The sequence below is a fragment of the Salmo trutta genome, unplaced genomic scaffold (genome assembly GCF_901001165.1).
Source record: "Salmo trutta unplaced genomic scaffold, fSalTru1.1, whole genome shotgun sequence".
Classification (NCBI taxonomy): Eukaryota; Metazoa; Chordata; class Actinopteri; order Salmoniformes; family Salmonidae; genus Salmo; species Salmo trutta.
The window spans coordinates 3,021,606-3,046,854 of record NW_021823073.1 but is presented as its reverse complement, the minus strand read 5'-3'; the positions used below and the strand labels follow the sequence as shown (position 1 = coordinate 3,046,854).

The window sequence follows — 25,249 nt, the reverse complement described above, 5'->3', positions numbered from 1 at the left end:
ACATATTTGTATTGTTGTGATGGATCAGAGTAGTTCCTTTTCAGATGTGGTTGGGTTTTAGACATTCTCGCTGTCTCTGTCTCTGTCTCTCTGTCTCTATGTCTCTCTGTCTCTCTGTCTCTCTGTCTCTCTGTCTCTATGTCTATGTCTCTCTCTCTCTCTATGTCTATGTCTCTCTCTCTCTATGTCTATGTCTCTGTCTCTGTCTCTCTCTCTCTCTCTCTCTCTGTCTCTGTCTCTCTCTCTCTCTATGTCTATGTCTCTCTCTCTCTGTCTCTATGTCTATGTCTCTCTCTCGCTGTCTCTGTCTCTCTCTCTCTCTATGTCTATGTCTCTCTCTCTCTATGTCTATGTCTATGTCTCTGTCTCTCTCTCTCTCTCTGTCTCTGTCTCTCTCTATGTCTATGTCTCTCTCTCTCTGTCTCTATGTCTATGTCTCTATGTCTCTCTGTCTCTGTCTCTATGTCTATGTCTCTATGTCTCTCTGTCTCTGTCTCTATGTCTCTGTCTCGCTGTCTCTGTCTCTCTCTCTCTCTATGTCTATGTCTATGTCTCTGTCTCTCTCTTTCTCTGTCTCTCTCTGTCTCTTTCTCTCTTTTGTTCTGTCTCTATGTCTCTGTCTCTGTCTCTCTGTCTCTGTCTCTCTGTCTCTGTCTCTGTCTCTCTATGTCTCTGTCTCTGTCTCTGTCTCTCTATGTCTATGTCTCTGTCTCTCTCGCTCTCTCTATGTCTATGTCTATGTCTCTCACTCTCTCTCTCTCTCTCTCTTTCTCTGTCTCTCTCTGTCTCTCTCTCTTTCGTTCTCTCTCTCTCAATTTCAACTAAATTCAATTGAAGGGTTTTACTGGCGTGGGAAACGTATGTTTACATTGCCAAAGCAAGTGAAATAAATAATAAACAAAAGTGAAATAACATCTGGTGCTCCTTAGTGGCGCAGAGGTCTAAGGCATTGTAACATCACAGTGCTAGAGGCGTCACTACAGACCCTGGTTCGATTACAGGCTGTATCACAACCGGCCGTGATTGGGAGTCCCATAATTAGGCACAATTGTCCCAGCGACGTCGGGGTTTGGCCCGGGGTTGGCCGTCTTTGTAAATAAGAATTTGTTCTTAACTGACTTGCCTAGTTAAATCAAGGTTGAAATAAATAAATAATAAAATAAATAAACAAAAATGTACAGTAAACATTACACTCACAAAATGTCCAAAAGAATAAGGGAAAGGGGGAGACCTAGTCAGTTGTACAACTGAATGCCTTCAACTGAAACGTGTCTTCAGCATTTAACCCATGGGAAATATGGGTCTCTAATATGGTCACACATTTGGCAGGAGGTTAGGAAGTGCAGCTCAGTGTCCACCTCATTTTGTGGGCAGTATGCACAGCGACATTTCTCAATAGCAAGGCTATACTCACCGAGTCTCTCTCTGAACACAAGTAATTTAAAATGACATGGTGAGATGATAAATATTTTAATAAAGTAGTCCATCATGATCTGAGCTGTTTGAATGGAGTCCTACGGAGGGCGCCATCGCACCCTGAGCATACGATCACCACTCTCCCGACCACCCAGGTCTCCACATAACCCTGCAACACTTTCAGCACGTGGAGAGAGAGGGGAGGGACAACTCCACTGGCTCACGGTCTCGGTATAAATACCGTCAAAAAGTCCCGTTCACGTTGTAGTCGACACCAGACACAGTACTGACAAGGGACGCAGGCATCAGAGAGGAGAAACGGATTTATTACGCTCCGATTATCTGCTGTTTTCTATTATTGATGTGTGTGCGCACTCTTCTAACAACGTGGAGCTCTCTATAGCGGACTGTCCGTCAACTGACTTCAATGAAGGAGAGAATATCTAGTCAGAAAGTATCTGTTAAATCCGGGATGGATCCTAGTCAGATTGTGAAGTGTAAAATAGTTGTGGTCGGGGACAGTCAATGTGGGAAGACTGCTCTACTACACGTTTTTGCAAAGGATATCTTCCCAGAAGTGAGTTCAAAGAAATGGATGCTTGCTTGATAGCTAAATGTAACAAAAGTTTGTTATAACTAATTAATACTACTACTACTAATAATAATTGTTATTACTTGTCTATAATTATCTATGATTGTCTCTTTTTTCTTTAGAGTTACATGCCCACAGTGTTCGAGAATTACACGGCCAGTTTTGAAATAGACACGAAAAGAATAGAGCTCAGCCTATGGGACACGTCAGGTAATAAGCCATTTCATTTCTTCAATCTGCAGATCTATGTTTACTATAGCTCTATGACCCAGTCTCCCCTAATATAATATTTAGCTTAGATATATATAACCTGGGTAAATATATATAACCTGGGTAAATATATATAACCTGGGTAAATATATATAACCTGGGTAAATATATATAACCTGGGTAAATATATATAACCTGGGTAAATGTAACCTGGGTAAATATATATAACCTGGGTAAATGTATATAACCTGGGTAAATATATATAACCTGGGTAAATATATATAACCTGGGTAAATGTATATAACCTGGGTAAATATATATAACCTGGGTAAATGTAACCTGGGTAAATATATATAACCTGGGTAAATATATATAACCTGGGTAAATATATATAACCTGGGTAAATGTAACCTGGGTAAATATATATATAACCTGGGTAAATGTATATAACCTGGGTAAATATATATAACCTGGGTAAATGTAACCTGGGTAAATATATATAACCTGGGTAAATGTGTATAACCTGGGTAAATGTATATAACCTGGGTAAATGTATATAACCTGGGTAAATATATATAACCTGGGTAAATGTATATAACCTGGGTAAATGTATATAACCTGGGTAAATGTGTATATAACCTGGGTAAATGTATATAACCTGGGTGAATGTTTATATAACCTGGGTAAATGTATATAACCTGGGTAAATGTATATAACCTGGGTAAATGTGTATAACCTGGGTAAATGTGTATAACCTGGGTAAATGTATATAACCTGGGTAAATATATATAACCTGGGTAAATATATATAACCTGGGTAAATATATATAACCTGGGTAAATGCAGGATAAATGATTTATTTATTGTTTGCCTTAGACTTCCATGATGCCCATTGATCACAGTTGCTGTCCATTAGAAATGCAGCTGCCAGGCATGTCAGGACCTGATGGTCTCACAGTGTCATAGAGGAATGCATGTCATACTGGAATGCATGTCATGGAGGAATGCATGTCATGGATGTCATGGAGGGATACATCTGTTGACAGGGATGAATATTTCATTTTAATGAAACTAAATGATCTATTATTTATTATCAAGTTGTGGTTTGTTACATTCTTAGAAGAAGTCATGATGCTACTGTGGAATGCTAGGGATGGACCAGCTGGTTGAACCATTCAGACAGACACCGCTGACCAAATGTTCTACCATGCTTCTCCAGCCATCTCCCCTCAACAAAGACACCATGCAGCCAATCAGTAACAGTGAGAAGACTGTCCTCCCTCTAGACAAACTTCTGTACCTGGTGCAGTTTATTAGTCTTCTACTGGCCTCTTCCAGTAGACTGGTTTCTAGTGTTGAGGAGTTAACCTCATGGGATCTCCATCCATGCTGGAAGTCTGGAAGTAATTATGTGTTGTACCCCCACTCTCCCCCAGCCTGATCCCTAGCCCTCTCCCTTCCGTACCCCCACTCTCCCCCAGCCTGATCCCTAGCCCTCTCCCTTCCGTACCCCCACTCTCCCCCAGCCTGATCCCTAGCCCTCTCCCTTCCGTACCCCCACTCTCCTCCAGCCTGATCCCCAGCCCTCTCCCTTCCGTACCCCCACTCTCCTCCAGCCTGATCCCTAGCCCTCTCCCTTCCGTACCCCCACTCTCCCCCAGCCCAATCCCTAGCCCTCTCCCTTCCGTACCCCCACTCTCCCCCAGCCCAATCCCTAGCCCTCTCCCTTCCGTACCCCCACTCTCCCCCAGTCTGATCCCTCTCCCTTCCGTACCCCCACTCTCCTCCAGCCTGATCCCCAGCCCTCTCCGTCCGTAACCCCACTCTCCCCCAGCCTGATCCCTCTCCCTTCCGTACCCCCACTCTCCTCCAGCCTGATCCCCAGCCCTCTCCCTTCCGTACCCCCACTCTCCTCCAGCCTGATCCCTAGCCCTCTCCCTTCCGTACCCCCACTCTCCTCCAGCCTGATCCCCAGCCCTCTCCCTTCCGTAGCTCCACTCTCCCCTAGCCCTCTCCCTTCCGTAGCTCCACTCTCCCCTAGCCCTCTCCCTTCCGTAGCTCCACTCTCCCCTAGCCCTCTCCCTTCTGTAGCTCCACTCTCCCCTAGCCCTCTCCCTTCCGTAGCTCCACTCTCCCCTAGCCCTCTCCCTTCCATTGCTCCACACTCCCCTAGCCCAATCCCCAGCCCTCTCCCTTCCGTAGCTCCAATCTCCCCTAGCCCTCTCTATTCCGTTGCTCCACACTCCCTCAGCCCTCTCCCTGCTTAAGCCCAGGTCTGCAAACCTTTAGCCTCTATGCTTCCCCCTCAGCTGTCCCCTGCCTGGACTGTGGTGGAGGTGGTAGTGCAAGCTGGGGCTCTGTTGCCGAGTGGGTCTGTTTGTCTGTCTGGTTGGCTGGCTGGCTGTAGACGGACTGGCTGTCTGCCTAATTGGCTGTAGAGACACTGTCTTCCTGTCCGGTTGGCTGTAGAGGGACTGTCTGTCTGCCTGGTTGGCTGTAAAAGGACTGTCTTCCTGTCTGGTTGGCTGTAGAGGGACTGTCTGCCTGTAGTGTAGTGTAGAGGGACTGTCTGCCTGTTTGTCTGTCTGCATGTAATGTGGAGGGACTGTTTCTGCCTGTAGTGTAGTGTAGAGGGACTGTCTGCCTGCCTGTAGTGTAGAGGGACTGTCTGTCTGCCTGTTTGTCTGTCCGTCTGCCTGTAGTGTAGAGGGACTTTATCTCTGCCTGTAGTGTAGAGGGACTGTCTGTCTGTAGTGTAGTGTAGAGGGACTGTCTGTCTGTAGTGTAGTGTAGAGGGACTGTCTGCCTGTAGTGTAGAGGGACTGTCTGTCTGTAGTGTAGTGTAGAAGGACTGTTTGTCTGTAGTGTAGTGTAGAGGGACTGTCTGTAGTGTAGTGTAGAGGGACTGTCTGTCTGTAGTGTAGTGTAGAGGGACTGTCTGTCTGTAGTGTAGTGTAGAGGGACTGTCTGTCTGTAGTGTAGTGTAGAGGGACTGTCTGTCTGTAGTGTAGTGTAGAGGGACTTTATCTCTGTCTGTAGTGTAGTGTAGAGGGACTGTCTGTAGTGTAGTGTAGTGTAGTGTAGAGGGACTGTCTGTCTGTAGTGTAGTGTAGAGGGACTGTCTGTAGTGTAGTGTAGAGGGACTTTATCTCTGTCTGTAGTGTAGTGTAGAGGGACTGTCTGTCTGTAGTGTAGTGTAGAGGGACTGTCTGTCTGTCTGTAGTGTAGAGGGACGGTTTGTCTGTAGTGTAGAGGGACTGTCTGTCTGTAGTGTAGAGTAGAGGGACTGTCTGTCTGTAGTGTAGTTTAGAGGGACTGTCTGTCTGTAGTGTAGTGTTGAGGGACTGTTTGTCTGTAGTGTAGTGTAGAGGGACTGTCTGTAGTGTAGTGTAGTGTAGTGTAGTGTAGTGTAGTGTAGTGTAGTGTAGTGTAGTGTAGTGTAGAGGGACTGTCTGTCTGTCTGTCTTTCTGCTAATTTCTTCAGTAGGTCTCCTGAGCCTTTCCTAGGCACGACTCTGTGATTGGCTCAGCTTCAGTGGGCAAACACAGAGCTGGTCTGAGACTGTGTGTGTGTGTGTGTGTGTGTGTGTGTGTGTGTGTGTGTGTGTGTGTGTGTGTGTGTGTGTGTGTGTATCCCCTAATGGATACCCCTCTTTTATTCAGTAGGGCCTCTTAGCTACTGGCTTATCCCATGCCTCCATTGCCTCTATCCAGGCTTTAACAAGGTAGAGACACCTGAGCTCTGCTCATTACCAGGAATGAGCTGCACATTGATGGGCTCTGCCTCCCTGTCCTCTTTGTTTTCAAGCAGGAATAGAGGAAGGGAAGGAGCATAGCCAAACAGGAGTGGAGGTGCAGCAGACTAACACAAATTCTCACAGTAAAAATGAAAAAGTAAGCTACTGGATATATAGAATAGAACACAACCCAGTAATACAGTATAGTATATAACACAACCCAGTAATACAGTATAGAGCACAACCCAGTAATATAGTATAGTATAGAACACAACCCAGTAATACAGTATATAACACAACCCAGTAATACAGTATAGAACACAACCCAGTAATACAGTATAGAGCACAACCCAGTAATATAGTATAGTATAGAACACAACCCAGTAATATAGTATAGTATAGAACACAACCCAGTAATATAGTATAGTATAGAACACAACCCAGTAATACAGTATATAACACAACCCAGTAATACAGTATAGAGCACAACCCAGTAATATAGTATAGTATAGAACACAACCCAGTAATACAGTATATAACACAACCCAGTAATACAGTATAGTATAGAACACAACCCAGTAATATAGTATAGAACACAACCCAGTAATATAGTATAGAACACAACCCAGTAATATAGTATAGTATATAACACAACCCAGTAATACAGTATAGAACACAACCCAGTAATATAGTATAGTATATAACACAACCCAGTAATATAGTATAGAACACAACCCAGTAATATAGTATAGAACACAACCCAGTAATATAGTATAGTATAGAACACAACCCAGTAATATAGTATAGTATAGAACACAACCCAGTAATATAGTATAGAACACAACCCAGTAATACAGCATAGTATATAACACAACCCAGTAATATAGTATAGAACACAACCCAGTAATACAGTATAGAACACAACCCAGTAATATAGTATAGAACACAACCCAGTAATACAGTATAGAACACAACCCAGTAATACAGTATAGTATAGAACACAACCCAGTAATATAGTATAGAACACAACCCAGTAATATAGTATAGAACACAACCCAGTAATATAGTATAGAACACAACCCAGTAATATAGTATAGAACACAACCCAGTAATATAGTATAGAACACAACCCAGTAATATAGTATAGAGCACAACCCAGTAATATAGTATAGAACACAACCCAGTAATATAGTATAGAACACAACCCTGTAATACAGTATAGAGCACAACCCAGTAATATAGTATAGAACACAACCCAGTAATACAGTATAGTATAGAACACAACCCAGTAATACAGTATAGTATAGAACACAACCCTGCAATACAGTATAGTATAAAACACAACCCTGCAATACAGTATAGTATAAAACACAACCCAGTAATACAGTATAGTATAGAACACAACCCAGTAATATAGTATAGAACACAACCCAGTAATATAGTATAGAACACAACCCTGCAATACAGTATAGTATAGAACACAACCCAGTAATATAGTATAGAGCACAACCCAGTAATATAGTATAGAACACAACCCAGTAATATAGTATAGAACACAACCCAGTAATATAGTATAGTATATAACACAACCCAGTAATATAGTATAGAACACAACCCAGTAATATAGTATAGAACACAACCCAGTAATATAGTATAGTATATAACACAACCCAGTAATATAGTATAGAACACAACCCAGTAATATAGTATATAACACAACCCAGTAATATAGTATAGTATAGAACACAACCCAGTAATATAGTATAGTATAGAACACAACCCAGTAATATAGTATATAACACAACCCAGTAATATAGTATAGTATAGAACACAACCCAGTAATATAGTATAGTATAGAACACAACCCAGTAATACAGCATAGTATATAACACAACCCAGTAATATAGTATAGAACACAACCCAGTAATACAGTATAGAACACAACCCAGTAATACAGTATAGAACACAACCCAGTAATATAGTATAGAACACAACCCAGTAATATAGTATAGTATATAACACAACCCAGTAATACAGTATAGAACACAACCCAGTAATACAGTATAGTATAGAACACAACCCAGTAATATAGTATAGAACACAACCCAGTAATATAGTATAGTATAGAACACATCCCAGTAATATAGTATAGAACACAACCCAGTAATATAGTATAGAACACAACCCAGTAATATAGTATAGAACACAACCCAGTAATATAGTATAGAGCACAACCCAGTAATATAGTATAGAACACAACCCAGTAATATAGTATAGAACACAACCCAGTAATATAGTATAGAACACAACCCTGTAATACAGTATAGAACACAACCCAGTAATATAGTATAGAACACAACCCTGTAATACAGTATAGAGCACAACCCAGTAATATAGTATAGAACACAACCCAGTAATATAGTATAGAACACAACCCAGTAATATAGTATAGAACACAACCCTGTAATACAGTATAGAACACAACCCAGTAATATAGTATAGAACACAACCCTGTAATACAGTATAGAGCACAACCCAGTAATATAGTATAGAACACAACCCAGTAATATAGTATAGAACACAACCCAGTAATACAGTATAGTATAGAACACAACCCAGTAATACAGTATAGTATAGAACACAACCCTGCAATACAGTATAGTATAAAACACAACCCTGTAATACAGTATAGTATAGAACACAACCCTGTAATACAGTATAGTATAGAACACAACCCTGCAATACAGTATAGTATAAAACACAACCCAGTAATACAGTATAGTATAGAACACAACCCAGTAATATAGTATAGAACACAACCCAGTAATACAGTATAGTATAGAACACAACCCTGTAATACAGTATAGTATAGAACACAACCCTGCAATACAGTATAGTATAAAACACAACCCAGTAATACAGTATAGTATAGAACACAACCCAGTAATATAGTATAGAGCACAACCCAGTAATACAGTATAGTATAGAACACAACCCAGTAATACAGTATAGAACACAACCCAGTAATATAGTATAGTATAGAACACAACCCTGTAATACAGTATAGTATAGAACACAACCCTGCAATACAGTATAGTATAAAACACAACCCAGTAATATAGTATAGAACACAACCCAGTAATATAGTATAGAACACAACCCAGTAATATAGTATAGAGCACAACCCAGTAATATAGTATAGAGCACAACCCAGTAATATAGTATAGAGCACAACCCAGTAATATAGTATAGAACACAACCCTGCAATACAGTATAGTATAGAACGCAACCCAGTAATATAGTATAGAGCACAACCCAGTAATATAGTATAGAACACAACCCAGTAATATAGTATAGAACACAACCCAGTAATACAGTATAGAACACAACCCAGTAATACAGTATAGTATATAACAACCCAGTAATACAGTATAGTATATAACAACCCAGTAATACAGTATAGTATAGAACACAACCCAGTAATACAGTATAGTATATAACAACCCAGTAATACAGTATAGTATAGAACACAACCCAGTAATACAGTATAGTATAGAACACAATACAGTATAGTAAATTACATAAAATGTTATTAGTCACATGCGCCGAATACAACAGGTGTAGACCTTACAGTGAAATGTTTACTTACGAGCCCCCAACCAACAATGCAGTTTCAAATAATACGGACAAGAATAAGAGATAAAAGTAACAAGTAATTAAAGAGCAGCAGTAAAACAACAATAGCGAGACTATATACAGGTGGGTACCGGTACAGAATCAATGTGCAGGGGCACCGGTTAGTTGAGGTAGTATGTACAGAGTTAATTAAAGTGACTATGCATAGATGACAACAGAGAGTAGCAGCGGTGTAAAGAGGGGGGGGGGGGCAATGCAAATATTCTGGGTAGCCATTTGATTAGATGTTCAGGAGTCTTATGGCTTGGGGGTAGAAGCTGTTTAGAAGCCTCTTGGACCTAGACTTGGCGCTCCAGTACCGCTTGCCATGTGGTAGCAGAGAGAACAGTCTATGACTAGGGTGGCTGGAGACTTTGACAATTTTTAGGGCCTTCCTCTGACACCGCCTGGTATAGATGTCCTGGATAGCAGGAAGCTTGGCCCCAGTGATGTACTGGGCCGTTCGCACTACCCTATGTAGTGCCTTGTGGTCAGAGGCCAAGCAGTTGCCATACCAGGCAGTGATGCAATCAGTCAGGATGCTCTCGATAGTGCAGCTGTAGAACCTTTTGAGGATCTGAGGACCCATGCCAAATCTTTTCAGTCTCCTGAGAGGGGAATAGGTTTTGTCGTGCCCTCTTCACAGCTGTCTTGGTCTGCTTGGACCATGTTAGTTTGTTGGTGATGTGGACACTAAGGAACTTGAAGCTCTCAACCTGCTCCACTACAGCCCCATCGATGAGAATGGGGGTGTGCTCAGTCCTCTTTTTCCTGTAGTCCACAATCATCTCCTTTGTCTTGATCACGTTGAGGGAGAGGTTGTTGTCCTTGCACCACACGGCCAGGTCACTGACCTCCTCCCTATAGGCTGTCTTGTTGTTGTTGGTGATCAGGCCTACCACTGTTGTGTCATCGGCAAATTTAATGATGGTGTTGGAGTTGTGCCTGGCCGTGCAGGCCTGAGTGAACAGTGAGTACAGGAGGGGACTGAGCACGCACCCCTGAGGGGCCCCTGTGTTGAGGATCAGCATGGCGGATGTGTTGCCTACCCTTACCACCTGGGGGCGGCCGGTCAGGAAGTCCAGGATCCAGTTGCAGAGGGAGGTGTTTAGTCCCAGAGTCCTTAGCTTATTGATGAGCTTTCAGGGCACTATGGGGTTGAACACTGAGCTGTAGTCAATGAATAGCATTCTCACGTAGGTGTTCCTTTTGTCCAGGTGGGAAAGAGCAGTGTGGAGTGCAATAGAGATTGCATCATCTGTGGATCTGTTGGGGCGGTATGCAAATTGGAGTGGGTCTAGGGTTTCTGGGATAATGGTGTTGATGTGAGCCATGACCAGCCTTTCAAAGCACTTCATGGCTACAGATGTGAGTGCTACGGGTCTGTAGTCATTTAGGCAGGTTACCTTAGTGTTCTTGGGCAATGGGGCTATGGTGGTATGCTTAAAACATGTTGGTATTACAGACTCGGACAGGGAGGGGTTGAAAATGTAAGTGAAGACACTTGCCAGTTGGTCAGCACATGCTCACAGTACACGTCCTGGTAATCCATCTAGTATATAACACAACCCAGTCATACAGCATAGTATAGTATAGAACACAGCCCAGTAATACAGCATAGTATAGAACACAACCTAGTAATACAGCATAGTATGGTATATAACACAGCTCAGTAATACAATATAGTATAGTAAAGAACACAACCCAGTAAAATAGTATAGAACACAACCCAGTAATACAATATAGTATAGTATATAACACAACCCAGTAATACAATATAGTATAGTATAGAACACAGCCCAGTAATACAGTATAGTATAGAACTCAACCCAGTGTAACGGCTGTCGTAGAGAGGGGACCAAAGCGCAGCGTGTTGATTGCTCATGATGAATATTTATTTTAACTCAGAACACTAAAGAAAAAATAACAAAGAGAAAATGAAAGCGCACAGTTCTGTCAGGTACATAAACTAAACAGAAGACAACTACCCACAAACACAGGTGGGGAAAAAAACCTACCTAAGTATGATCTCCAATTAGAGACAATGAGGACTAGCTGCCTCTAATTGGAGATCATCACAAAAAACAACAACATAGAAATAGAAAACTAGAACCCAAAACATAGAAATACAAAACATAGAAAAACAGAAAACACCCCCTGTCACGCCCTGACCTACTCTACCATAGAAAATAACATTGTACTATGGTCAGGACGTGACACCCAGTAATAAAATATAGTATAGAACACAGCCCAGTAATACAGTATAGTATAGTATATAACACAACCCAGTAAAACAATATAGTATAGTATAGAACACAGCCCAGTAATACAATATAGTATAGTATAGTATAGTATAGTATAGTATAGTATAGAACACAACCCAGTAACAGGCCTTCCACTCACATATGGATATAAAGCAGTGGTATTCAAAGTCAGGTTCACGACCCCTAGTGGGGGAATTTCAGTTGGGTCGCAAAATAAAAGGATTACAAAAATTAGAAGTACAAATTATTTTACTGCCTTGCTCAAGGGCAGAACGGCACATTTTTACACAAGCAACATTTTGGTTACTGTCCCAACGCTTTAACCGCTAGGCTACCTGCTGCCCTCCTAGAAAATGGACAGATTTTAAAGGTTTGTCATTAGATATGTGGTGGGGGTAAAATGGGTGCCCCAGAAATGCTGGCGAAAAAAATGGGGTCCCTGCTGAAAAATGTAAATACCACTGACATAAAGCTATTGAACCCATATCAACTCACTAGCCTAACTCTTAAATAAAGGGGGCAGGCAGACAGCCAATCACCTTAGCAAACTGCCTCAGACACACACCTCCACTTTCAACATCCAAGGAGAGACGCAATGAAAGAAATGTTGCGAAGAAACATTTCAACACCCCGTAGCCCAGCCGGCAGGCCTCTAACCTTTACCCCTGAAGGTGAAGGAGCACAAAGAGGACAAATGGGAGTTAATAACTTCCCAGGACATTACCTTAATGACCTCCATTTGGTTGTTACCCCCTGACTGTGTCTGTGGTTCATTAACTGCATCACAGATAAACAGAGAACAAATGCGCCAGGGTCAGTCCACCACCACCTCGTACTGTAGGGAGTCCTGGGAGGGGCAGGGGGTTGTGGGTTCCTTCCTGGGAGGGGCAGGGGGTTGTGGGTTCCTTCCTGGGAGGGTCAGGGGTCAGTGGGATGTGGGTTCCTTCCTGGGAGGGGCAGGGGGATGTGGGTTCCTTCCTGGGAGGGGCAGGGGGATGTGGGTTCCTTCCTGGGAGGGGCAGGGGGATGTGGGTTCCTTCCTGGGAGGGTCAGGGGGATGTGGGTTCCTTCCTGGGAGGGGCAGGGGGATGTGGGTTCCTTCCTGGGAGGGTCAGGGGGATGTGGGTTCCTTCCTGGGAGGGGAAGGGGGATGTGGGTTCCTTCCTGGGAGGGGCAGGGGGATGTGAGTTCCTTCCTGGGAGGGTCAGGGGGATGTGGGTTCCTTCCTGGGAGGGTCAGGGGGATGTGGGTTCCTTCCTGGGAGGGGCAGGGGGATGTGGGTTCCTTCTTGGGAGGGTCAGGGGGATGTGGGTTCCTTCCTGGGAAGGGCAGGGGGATGTGCGTTCCTTCATGGGAGGGTCAGGGGTCAGTGGGATGTGGGTTCCTTCCTGGGAGGGTCAGGGGGATGTGCGTTCCTTCCTGGGAGGGTCAGGGGTCAGTGGGATGTGGGTTCCTTCCTGGGAGGGTCAGGGGCTTGTGGGTTCCTTCCTGGGAGGGTCAGGGGGTTGTGCGTTTCAGTCTGGGAGGGTCAGGGGTCAGTGGGATGTGGGTTCCTTCCTGGGAGGGTCAAAGGGTTGTGGGTTTCAGTTTGGAAGGGTCAGCGGGGGCTCCAGTTCCACAGATGCCTGAGTTCCTGCCCCCCAACTGCTCCCTGGGAAGACAAACGGCAGAGGGAAACATATTGATTAGTGCTGGGGCTGCTGAGTTAGTTAGGGAGATTTCAAAGGGGGGAGTGAATCCCACAGCTGCTAGCCTGCAGGCTCCTCCATATCAATCACATGCTGAGAAGAAGAGGGAGGATGGGGAGGAGGAGGACGGGGGATGAGGAGGGGTGCTAGATACCGGGGATAAAGCTAGAGCTGAGCTGGGCTTATCTGCAGGAGCCATTCTCCCCAGGGCCGGATTTGGGAGCACCTACCTCCAGGGGGCCTTTCCTGCAATTGAAAACATTTTGCCATGGGACAGAGAGAAACATTTGCAGTTTTATCATGAGGCTAAGAGAAAATGTTGCAGTTTTCAAGTGAATTTCCTGCAATTCTACACATTTTGCCATGGCTCCTGTCATGTTCATATGCCATATGAGGGGCCCCTCCCCTTGAGGTAGCGGGACCCAGGGCACGTGCCCTGCGTGCCCGTTCGTAGATCCGTCCCTCATTCTCCCCCATTGGTATATTGACCCATCTGGGAGGTTTGGAGGAAGTGGTCCTCAAGGTGTTTGTTGCTTTGTACCTGAGGCATCGATTCAGATGTGACTTATTTCAACAATATTACCTGTTCATTTTCTAAAGGAATACAGTGGGAGACTGTTTAGAAATGAAGGGCAATGAAAGATCCTCAGAGCCAGCTGGTTGCCGTCCTGTCTCCTCCCTCTCTCCCTGCCTCCACACACGCCTCCCACATGACTGCTGTGTGATTCAGCGGCTGAGACAGGATGATGGATTGACTACTAGCGCGTTTGTTGACACTGTTGTAGGCCGGCCGTGCTCCGTGCACGCTGAACGCTTTGAGCCAGCCTATAGGAGGGAGACAGCAGCTGGTTCAGCTCGACACAAAGAGGCCAGTGACACTCAGAGAGACGACCGTCAGGGTGCTGGACCTTTCAGATGTTACACAGGCACCATTCACATTCCTCCACTGACTCGAATGCAAAGCATCTATTCTGAATCCCAGCCTGGATCCTGTGTGTTTCTGCAGTCAGTTGTTCAGGGGCTGCTGCCTGTCCACTCTGGCTTCTAGACAGCTGAGATGGGCTCTGCTTTAGCAAGCCCCCGTGCCTTCCCTTCTACACACCACGGTCAGCAGCCAGCCTTTGTTGCCTGGATCGGATCAATTTCTGGAGCTCGGCGAATTGGAGCTGCATGTTTCACATTCCGGGGACGAAAGGTTGCTACTTGCTACTGAACAAAGAGCCCTTTTGTAAACGCTGAGATCTTTCGGCAAACTTAAGAGGAGTGGTGCATATTTCCGTAAGGTCTTACGTTGTTAACCTGAAAGAAAACTCAATCAAATTAGTTTTTGCATGACTGTGAGGACTTGCCTTAAATCAGCTGTACTGTGTACTTATTTACACTGTGTGACCTGGGTAACTGAATCATTTACACTGTGTGACCTGGGTAACTGAATCATTTACACTGTGTGACCTGGGTAACTGAATCATTTACACTGTGTGACCTGGGGTAACTGAATCATTTACACTGTGTGACCTGGGTAACTGAATCATTTACACTGTGTGACCTGGGTAACTGAATCATATAGACTGTGTGATCTGAGTAACTGAATCATTTACACTGTGTGACCTGGGTAACTGAATCATTTACACTGTGTGACCTGGGTAACTGAATCATATAGACTGTGTGATCTGAGTAACTGAATCATTTACACTGTGTGACCTGGGGTAACTGAATCATTTACACTGTGTGACCTGGGTAACTGAATCATATAGACTGTGTGACCTGGAGTAACTGAATCATATAGACTGCGTGACCTGAGTAACTGAATCATTTACACTGTGTGACCTGGGTAACTGAATCATATAGACTGTGTGACCTGAGTAACTGAATCATATAGACTGTGTGACCTGAGTAACTGAATCATTTACACTGTGTGACCTGGGATAACTGAATCATTTACACTGTGTGACCTGGGGTAATTGAATCATTTACAATGTGTGACCTGGGTAACTGAATCATATAGACTGTGTGACCTGGGTAACTGAATCATTTACACTGTGTGACCTGGGGTAACTGAATCATTTACATTGTGTGACCTGGGGTAACTGAATCATATACACTGTGTGACCTGGGGTAACTGAATCATTTACACTGTGTGACCTGGGGAAACTGAATCATTTACACTGTGTGACCTGGGGTAACTGAATCATTTACACTGTGTGACCTGGGTAACTGAATCATTTACACTGTGTGACCTGGCTAACTGAATCATTTACACTGTGTGACCTGGGTAACTGAATCATATAGACTGTTGTGATCTGAGTAACTGAATCATTTGCACTGTGTGACCTGGGGTAACTGAATCATTTACACTGTGTGACCTGGGTAACTGAATCATATAGACTGTGTGACCTGGAGTAACTGAATCATATAGACTGCGTGACCTGAGTAACTGAATCATTTACACTGTGTGACCTGGGTAACTGAATCATATAGACTGTGTGACCTGAGTAACTGAATCATATAGACTGTGTGACCTGAGTAACTGAATCATTTACACTGTGTGACCTGGGTAACTGAATCATATAGACTGTGTGACCTGGAGTAACTGAATCATATAGACTGCGTGACCTGAGTAACTGAATCATTTACACTGTGTGACCTGGGTAACTGAATCATATAGACTGTGTGACCTGAGTAACTGAATCATATAGACTGTGTGACCTGAGTAACTGAATCATTTACACTGTGTGACCTGGGGTAACTGAATAATTTACACTGTGTGACCTGGGTAACTGAATCATATAGACTGTGTGACCTGGGTAACTGAATCATATACACTGTGTGACCTGGGGTAACTGAATCATTTACACTGTGTGACCTGGGTAACTGAATCATATACACTGTGTGACCTGGGGTAACTGAATCATTTACACTGTGTGACCTGGGGAAACTGAATCATTTACACTGTGTGACCTGGGGTAACTGAATCATTTACACTGTGTGACCTGGGTAACTGAATCATCTCTCTCTCTCTCTCTCTCTCTCTCTCTCTCTCTCTCTCTCTCTCTCTCTCTCTCTCTCTCTCTCTCTCTCTCTCTCTCTCTCTCTCTCTCTCTCTCTCTCTCTGTCATTGTTCACCTCTCACATTGACACACACTCCTTGCATTAGGGCCTTTTTCTTAAGTGGCATGCTTGAGGTTGATGGGATTCAGAGGTCTGGCAGCAGGACTTGAGGTTGATGGGATTCAGAGGTCTGGCAGCAGGACTTGAGGTTGATGGGATTCAGAGGTCTGGCAGCAGGACTTGAGATTGATGGGATTCAGAGGTCTGGCAGCAGGACTTGAGGTTGATGGGATTCAGAGGTCTGGCAGCAGGACTTGAGTTTGATGGGATTCAGAGGTCTGGCAGCAGGACTTGAGGTTGATGGGATTCAGAGGACTGGCAGCAGGACTTGAGGTTGATGGGATTCAGAGGTCTGGCAGCAGGACTTGAGGTTGATGGGATTCAGAGGTCTGGCAGCAGGACTTGAGGTTGATGGGATTCAGAGGTCTGGCAGCAGGACTTGAGGTTGATGGGATTCAGAGGTCTGGCAGCAGGACTTGAGGTTGATGAGATTCAGAGGTCTGGCAGCAGGACTTGAGGTTGATGGGATTCAGAGGTCTGGCAGCAGGACTTGAGGTTGATGAGATTCAGAGGTCTGGCAGCAGGACTTGAGGTTGATGGGATTCAGAGGTCTGGCAGCAGGACTTGAGGTTGATGGGATTCAGAGGTCTGGCAGCAGGACTTGAGGTTGATGGGATTCAGAGGTCTGGCAGCAGGACTTGAGGTTGATGGGATTCAGAGGTCTGGCAGCAGGACTTGAGGTTGATGGGATTCAGAGGTCTGGCAGCAGGACTAACTGTGGAATGAATGGTTCAGATGGAGCTGAACTGTTGTGGTCCACACAGGGCTCCACTCAGCTGTCAGCTCAGCTGGCACCCTATTCCCTATGAAGTGCACTCGAGGCCCATCAGCAAATGGGGTACCATTTGGGACGCACACTAAGACTTAGAGCTCTGTGGTCAGGCCTCTCTCTCTCTGCTTCGTCTGTCACTCTGAGGGCTGAAGGGAGAGACAGGGAGCATGTTTCAGCAGCTGCCTACTCCCCTAATCTGTCTGTCTGTCTGTCTGTCTGTCTGTCTGTCTGTCTGTCTGTGAAATATATTGAAAAATAGAGATGAAGGGAGCAAGAGAAAAGGAGAGAGACAGAGAAGGAGAGAGAGAAGAGAACAAAAGAGGTAGAACAGTGGGTGTCTTCCTTCCTCTCAGATTAATGTCCTGAGGGGAACAAGGACGGAGCAGAAACTAATGAGGTGATAGTCAACAGGACTTCGTCCACTGTGGAACTTCTTCTGTGTGTGTGTGTGTGTGTGTGTGTGTGTGTGTGTGTGTGTGTGTGTGTGTGTGTGTGTGTGTGTGTGTGTGTGGGGGGGGGGGGGGGATCCATCTGGGATGAAACAGACACATAGCAGCATCCTCCTAATACACTTCCATAAGGAAGGATCAGCTATTTATGGCTGAGGAAAACACCCAAATACACTCCACTGATTGTCCTGGGATAGCCACGAACTTATTGTGAAGTTTTGAATCTGTCTTCTATAGAACTACTAACAGCATGACCCTTAGCAGCAACCTCATCCTCTATAAAATAACATTGAAAATTGCCCCCAGATTTCCTGTGGAGGGAGGGGTTGTCAGTATTTTCATTGTTGCCCCCAGATTTCCTGTGGATGGAGGGTTTGTCAGTATTCTGAATGTTGCCCCCAGATTTCCTGTGGAGGGAGGGTTTGTCAGTATTCTGAATGTTGCCCCCAGATGTAATGTGGAGGGAGGTTTTGTCAGTTTTTGAATGTTGCCCCCATATTTCCTGTGGAGGGAGGGTTTGTCAGTATTCTGAATGTTGCCCCCAGATGTCCTGTGGAGGGAGGGTTTGTCAGTATTCTGAATGTTGCCCCCAGATGTCCTGTGGATGGAGGGTTTGTCAGTATTCTGAACGTTGCCCCCAGATGTCCTGTGGAGGTAGGGCTTGTCAGTATTCTGAATGTTGCCCCCAGATTTCCTGTGGATGGAGGGTTTGTCAGTGTTCTGAATGTTGCCCCCAGATGTCCTGTGGAGGGAGGGTTTGTCAGTATTCTGAATGTTGCCCCCATATTTCCTGTGGAGGTAGGGTTTGTCAGTATTCTGAATGTTGCCCCCAGATGTCCTGTGGAGGGAGGGTTTGTCAGTATTTTGAATGTTGCCCCCATATTTCCTGTGGAGGGAGGGTTTGTCAGTATTCTGAATGTTGCCCCCAGATGTCCTGTGGAGGGAGGGTTTGTCAGTATTCTGAATGTCTGGATGTGGTTGTGTGTCACTTAGTGATTATAGGACTTCCAGTAAATATGTGAAACATATCCTTCTGCCTTCCTCTCCATTGAGGACTGAGCAGCAAGCACTTCCTCTACAGTAACTGATCCTTACCCCATCCTCAACATCCTCTAACTGATCCTTACCCCATCCTCAACATCCTCTAACTGATCCTTACCCCCATCCTCAACATCCTCTAACTGATCCTTACCCCATCCTCAACCTCCTCTAACTGATCCTTACCCCATCCTCAACCTCCTCTAACTGATCCTTACCCCCATCCTCAACCTCCTCTAACTGATCCTTACCCTCATCCTCTAACTGATCCTTACCCCATCCTCAACATCCTCTAACTGATCCTTACCCCATCCTCAACATCCTCTAACTGATCCTTACCCCATCCTCAACATCCTCTAACTGATCCTTACCCCCATCCTCAACATCCTCTAACTGATCCTTACCCCCATCCTCTAACTGATCCTTACCCCCATCCTCAACATCCTCTAACTGATCCTTACCCCATCCTCAACATCCTCTAACTGATCCTTAACACCATCCTCAACATCCTCTAACTGATCCTTACCCCCATCCTCAACATCCTCTAACTGATCCTTACCCCCATCCTCTAACTGATCCTTACCCCCATCCTCAACATCCTCTAACTGATCCTTACCCCATCCTCAACATCCTCTAACTGATCCTTAACACCATCCTCAACATCCTCTAACTGATCCTTACCCCCATCCTCCCTCTAACGGCCAGCTTTGCAGTAGCTATAGAGAGAAACCCTGGCCTGTGTGGGTCTGAAATGACACACTATTCCCTGTATAGTGCACCTATATAGAGCACTCTGGTCAAAAGTAGTGCACGATATAGGGAATAGGGTGTGTGGCAGGGCAGGAGGACGGTGAATGGATGTTGATCCAGCTAGATGGTCTTCTTCCAGATACTGCATTCCTTCCTGTGTGTGGGTGGGTGTGTGTGGTGGCTTCCTCCGGGCATGTGGAAAAGACCTCCCAAGAGTCCCAGCCACTTTAGACATGAAAAACTAAATTCCCCGGATTCTTTGGCAGCGGGGCTTTGTTACATGTGGGTAGCCCTAGACTTTAGTTTCCACAGCTGCTCACGTGACCCGGTCTCTCACCTTGATGTAAGCCTAAACCCCTCACCACTAAGCTGTTACAGAGATAGGGGAGGAGGGAGGGAGGGAGAGGGGAGGTTGGGATGGAGAGAGTGAAAGAGGGAGGCGTTTTCCTACACATGGTCTCAGTTTAAGGGGTTGGCATGGTTTTCTAGGTTTCTGCTTTCTCTGGCACTCTGGTCTGTCTCATGAGAGAAGTAACCTAGTCCTCAAACTCAAACTCAACGCATTGCTGCAGTCAGCATAATGTTTGCATCTCTTCTGTTGATGTTCTTCTGGTGTGTATTATCTTGATGCTAATGACTGTGTCCTTCGCTGTTGAGAAATGGTCTCTCATCACCAAAACATCTTCTTCTCTATGACTATTGGATTTCCTGTGTGACTTTCAGGCAAAATCTGTCAATATCTGGTTTGGACAGGTTTGGTTGGCCCATAGAATGCTCAATGTATCCATGTGTGTTTTTTTACTCTGTCTCAATCTCTTACATCCACAGGAGGAGTGTTAGTTCTCTGTGTATTGTGTGAGTTGTAGTTCTCTGTGTATTGTGTGAGTTGTATTGTGTGAGTTGTAGTTTTCTGTGTATTGTGTGAGTTGTAGATTTCTGTGTATTGTGTGAGTTGCATTGTGTGAGTTGTAGTTTTCAGTGTATTGTGTGAGTTGTAGTTCTCTGTGTATTGTGTGAGTTGCATTGTGTGAGTTGTAGTTTTCAGTGTATTGTGTGAGTTGTAGTTCTCTGTGTATTGTGTGAGTTGTAGTTCTATGTGTATTGTGTGAGTTGTAGTTCTCTGTGTATTGTGTGAGTTGTAGTTGTCCGTGTGCTGACCTGTGCTTTGTTCTGTTGTTTCAGGGTCTCCATACTACGACAACGTGAGGCCTCTCTCCTACCCAGACTCAGACGCTGTCCTTATCTGTTTTGATGTCAGCCGTCCTGACACACTCGACAGTGTAATAAAGAAGGTGTGTACCACAGGAGGTTGGTGGCACCTTAATTGGGGAGGACAGGCTCGTGATAATGGTTGGAGCGGAATGGGTGGAACGGTATCAAATACATCAAGCACATGGTTTCCAGGTGTTTGATACCCTTCTATTGGCTCAGTTCCAGCCATTTTTATGGTCCGTCCTCCACTTGTGTACCTACCATTCGTCAACCTCTACAGCCTTTAGAATATGGACCTTCATGTGTTTTTCTTTTACCTCACTTGAAAACTACATGTCCAGTTTTCATTCAATGAATTCATTTAATATCCTTTTCACTTGACCTCCCCCAGAACGTTTTCCCAGTAATTTCCAGTTTTTTCCACTTAGCCCACTTAAACATCTAGAGAGTTGAGGTACAGACAGAGGTCGTAATGGGTTAGGGGGCGTTAGGGTGAGAGGAGGGCAGGGAAAGGAAGGAAGTGCTTTTAGTGTCCTCTGATGTGACTCTGCTATGGAAAAATAACATGAGAAGGTTCCGTTCCAAAACAGAGTTCCTTCCTTCCTCTTGGCCAGTTCAAACAATCACCTGTCTGTACAACACTGAACATGATCCCTCAATGTCCAGTCAGCCAGCCAGCCAGCCAGCCAAACACTCCGTGTTCTACAGACTGCATTAGTAGCAGATTATATCCACTGATTAAAGGCCATTGATCCCAGAGTGTTTATTGTGTTTGAGAGGAAACGTGAAGGATTATCTCTGGCCTTAAAGCCTCTGATACTACATTCCTTCCTGGGTTCAACGCCATGTGATGCAGCATGGTGACTGGAAACAGGAAGTGGCTTTGTCCTTCAGAAGGAGAGGGCTCAGGTTCTGTCTGAAAAAAGTGTACAAGCCGTCAAATACTTGATACCTCCAGTCCTTGATTCCTCAATTACTCTCTCTCAAAATCCATTGGAGGAGAGGCTCCAAGGTCCCTCCTCTTGTACCTCCTCCTCCAATGAGCTTTGAGAGGGAGGCGAGGAATTGAGGAATCAAGGACAGGAGGAGGCAAGTATTTGATGGCTAGTCTGGACTAGCTCCCATTCTGTCTGGTCCTGTCCGCCCAGTCTCAATGACTTTCTCTGTCCTCCACAGTGGAAAGGGGAGATCCAGGAGTTCTGTCCCAACACCAAGATGCTCCTGGTGGGCTGCAAATCTGACCTGCGCACCGACCTCTCCACGCTGGTGGAGCTATCCAATCACAGACAGATGCCTGTGTCATATGATCAGGTACGGTGGTTGTAGAGTGCATTTTCTTCAGATTTTGTGTCAATTCCATTTCAATTCAGTCAATTCGGGAAGTAAACTGAAATTCCAATTTCAATGTGTTTTCTTTATACAGGGTTCCAACATGGCCAAACAGATATCAGCCCCCTACATCGAGTGCTCAGCCCAGCAGTCAGAGAACAGCGTCAGGGACATTTTCCACGTGGCCACCTTGGCCTGCGTCAACAAGAACAACAAGAACGTCAAACGCAACAAATCTACCAGAGGCAACAAAAGGATCTCGCACATGCCCACTAGGCCCGACCTCGCGGCGGTAGCGTCAGACCTGCGGAAGGACAAAGCAAAGAGTTGCAGTGTCATGTGACCTGCTGGGCAGGGTCACGACCCTCAGGAGTGGGTTTGTAGGCTGGGATTGAAGCATGCAGTGAGGACAGGGCTTAAAGGTCAGAGCATAGTGCATTTTGGGACATTAGAGGGTGTGGCCCTTCCCTTCCTGCACTTTAAAGCCCTTGGCTTGCTGTCCTGGGGTGGAGTTTTTTATATGCATCATACAATGTAAGTGTAGATGAAATCCACCGTATCAATGACAACACAATAGTCTTTCAGTGTAGCCTGTCTGTCTACCATCCATCTCCCTTACATATCTTTTACCAGAAGAGGAAGCTGTCTCTGCTTTGGGCCAATTAGCTGCCTTCCTTCCGGCGGCTTCCCGGGAGGTAGTAACACTGTTCCTCTTAGAGCTGGACGAGGAAGGGGTCATGGCCTTTCACAGGAAATTAGCATTTCCACAGGAAGTGATGTCACGTAGGAAAAGTTGAACGAGTCCCGGACGTTTTTCTAAGGACTTCAGAAAGGATGTGAACAAGAGATCCACGCTGTACATGTAACTGTAAAGGATGATGGGCTCACCCCGGTCTGTACAGCTGACTCCATTACCAGGAGAGACTGCAGCGGTGCACTCTGGAACGCTGAAGACGAGCGGCCATCTTGCACTGGATCAAAGATCTGGAAGTGACATGACACTGCGCACGCAGCACATCACTGTGGTTTCCATCAGCTTGTTTGTTTCTCTTCCCCCTTCTTGTGGTTGCAAGTCAAGTATTTCCTGACCTAATGGTCCGGTTGTTCCAGTCATCTCTTTCCTGTATTTTGTAGAATTTACTGTAAGCCCATATCATTTAAATCAATGACCGTCGACATCCTAGGACTTCTGATCTGGTTGGCGTAATGATAGACAGGGTATTGTGATGCTGAACAGTTTATGGACATGCCCTTTCAGCTATGCAACACCTTCTGAATCTGCTCTCAGCAAGGGAGGGGAAGGAAATAAACAAATGAAGCAAGACTTTGGTTGAAGGACGTTGTTCACTGGATATGTCTAAAGTATAAATGCACTTTTTAAAGATCAAGGCTTCGCTAAAAAGCGGCATGAATTCTGGTATATTCCAATGCCTTTATTAAACTCGCGATGCTTTTCAAGTGTTTTCAGAACAGCTTCTCCTAGAGCAGTATCATCATCTAGCCTGCTAATGCTTTCTGTTTCTGAAATGAATGAAAAGATAGAAACGGTTGTTTGTTGTGTCATTAGGTCATCATCTCCCTTTTTTCATGTAAATGTCTGTGTCCCGTTGATGTTGCTACAATATTTATTGAGTAAGATATTTTTCCTTTCAAATAAAAGAAAAATGAAGAAAAAAAACACAGATTTTGTTATTTTTTTTCATCACATTGCATGACATGTTTAAAGTAAAATGTCATTCAGTTCCACAGACAAAGAACTCTTGTCTCGTTGGCTGTTTTGACTTTTCCCCTGTAGGCATGTTATACATACATTTAATTCATGTCGCAAAACAATGTTCTGGTAGAAACATATAGGCTTGCTTCAGGAGATGGAGTGAGTGTCATAACTTGAATTAAACCCAATGTCACACAGATGAGCTCAACTGGGGGCTGTCAGCCTAGAATATCCTGGGGGCTGTCAGCCTAGAATATCCTGGGGGCTGTCAGCCTAGAATATCCTGGGGCTGTCAGCCTAGAATATCCTGGGGGCTGTCAGCCTAGAATATCCTGGGGCTGTCAGCCTAGAATATCCTGGGGGCTGTCAGCCTAGAATATCCTGGGGGCTGTCAGCCTAGAATATCCTGGGGCTGTCAGCCTAGAATATCCTGGGGGCTGTCAGCCTAGAATATCCTGGGGCTGTCAGCCTAGAATATCCTGGGGGCTGTCAGCCTAGAATATCCTGGGGGCTGTCAGCCTAGAATATCCTGGGGGCTGTCAGCCTAGAATATCCTGGGGCTGTCAGCCTAGAATATCCTGGGGGCTGTCAGCCTAGAATATCCTGGGGCTGTCAGCCTAGAATATCCTGGGGGCTGTCAGCCTAGAATATCCTGGGGGCTGTCAGCCTAGAATATCCTGGGGGCTGTCAGCCTAGAATATCCTGGGGGCTGTCAGCCTAGAACACAACAAACTGTTTCCTCTTCAATATACAACCCAGACAAACTGTTTTGTTTCAAATTGCACCCAATAAATCAAAGTGTCATGAGAATGTGGCGGCAGCGTAGCCTAGTGGTTAGAGTGTTGGACTGAAAGGTTGCACGTTCAAATCCCCAAGCTGACAAGGTACAAATCTGTTGTTCTGCCCTTGAACAAGGCAGTAGACCCACTGTTCCTAGGCCATCATTGAAAATAAGAATTTGTTCTTAACTGACTTCCATAGTTAAATAAAGGTCAAATAAAAAAAATGTACATAACTCACCCAGAATCTGGGTAAAAAACGTCATTGAGATGTATGATATTATCACCAATATGTCTGTGGTGAGTGATGAATACCAGTGGGGGTTGAGGGAATACAACAACTACAATAATGCTGCTTGACATTGTGGATGTTTAGGATCAATTGTGCAGATAATGGACTAGCTGGATCATTTGTAGCCTGTAGCTCTGCAAGTGAACAACAATCATTACAGCCACA

The 25,249-nt window shown here is 44.8% G+C and overlaps 1 protein-coding gene across 1 annotated transcript; it reads left to right on the top strand.

Moving 5' to 3' along the window:
* The first annotated feature begins 1,662 nt into the window (after window positions 1-1,662).
* LOC115188741 (rho-related GTP-binding protein RhoE) lies at window positions 1,663-23,977 on the top strand. The gene is made up of 5 exons (XM_029747550.1): window positions 1,663-1,993; window positions 2,131-2,218; window positions 20,941-21,050; window positions 22,147-22,281; window positions 22,394-23,977. The coding sequence occupies exons 1-5, from the start codon at window positions 1,844-1,846 to the stop codon at window positions 22,640-22,642; spliced, it is 732 nt and encodes a 243-aa protein (XP_029603410.1). The 5' UTR covers window positions 1,663-1,843; the 3' UTR covers window positions 22,643-23,977.
* Window positions 23,978-25,249: the final 1,272 nt, after the last annotated feature.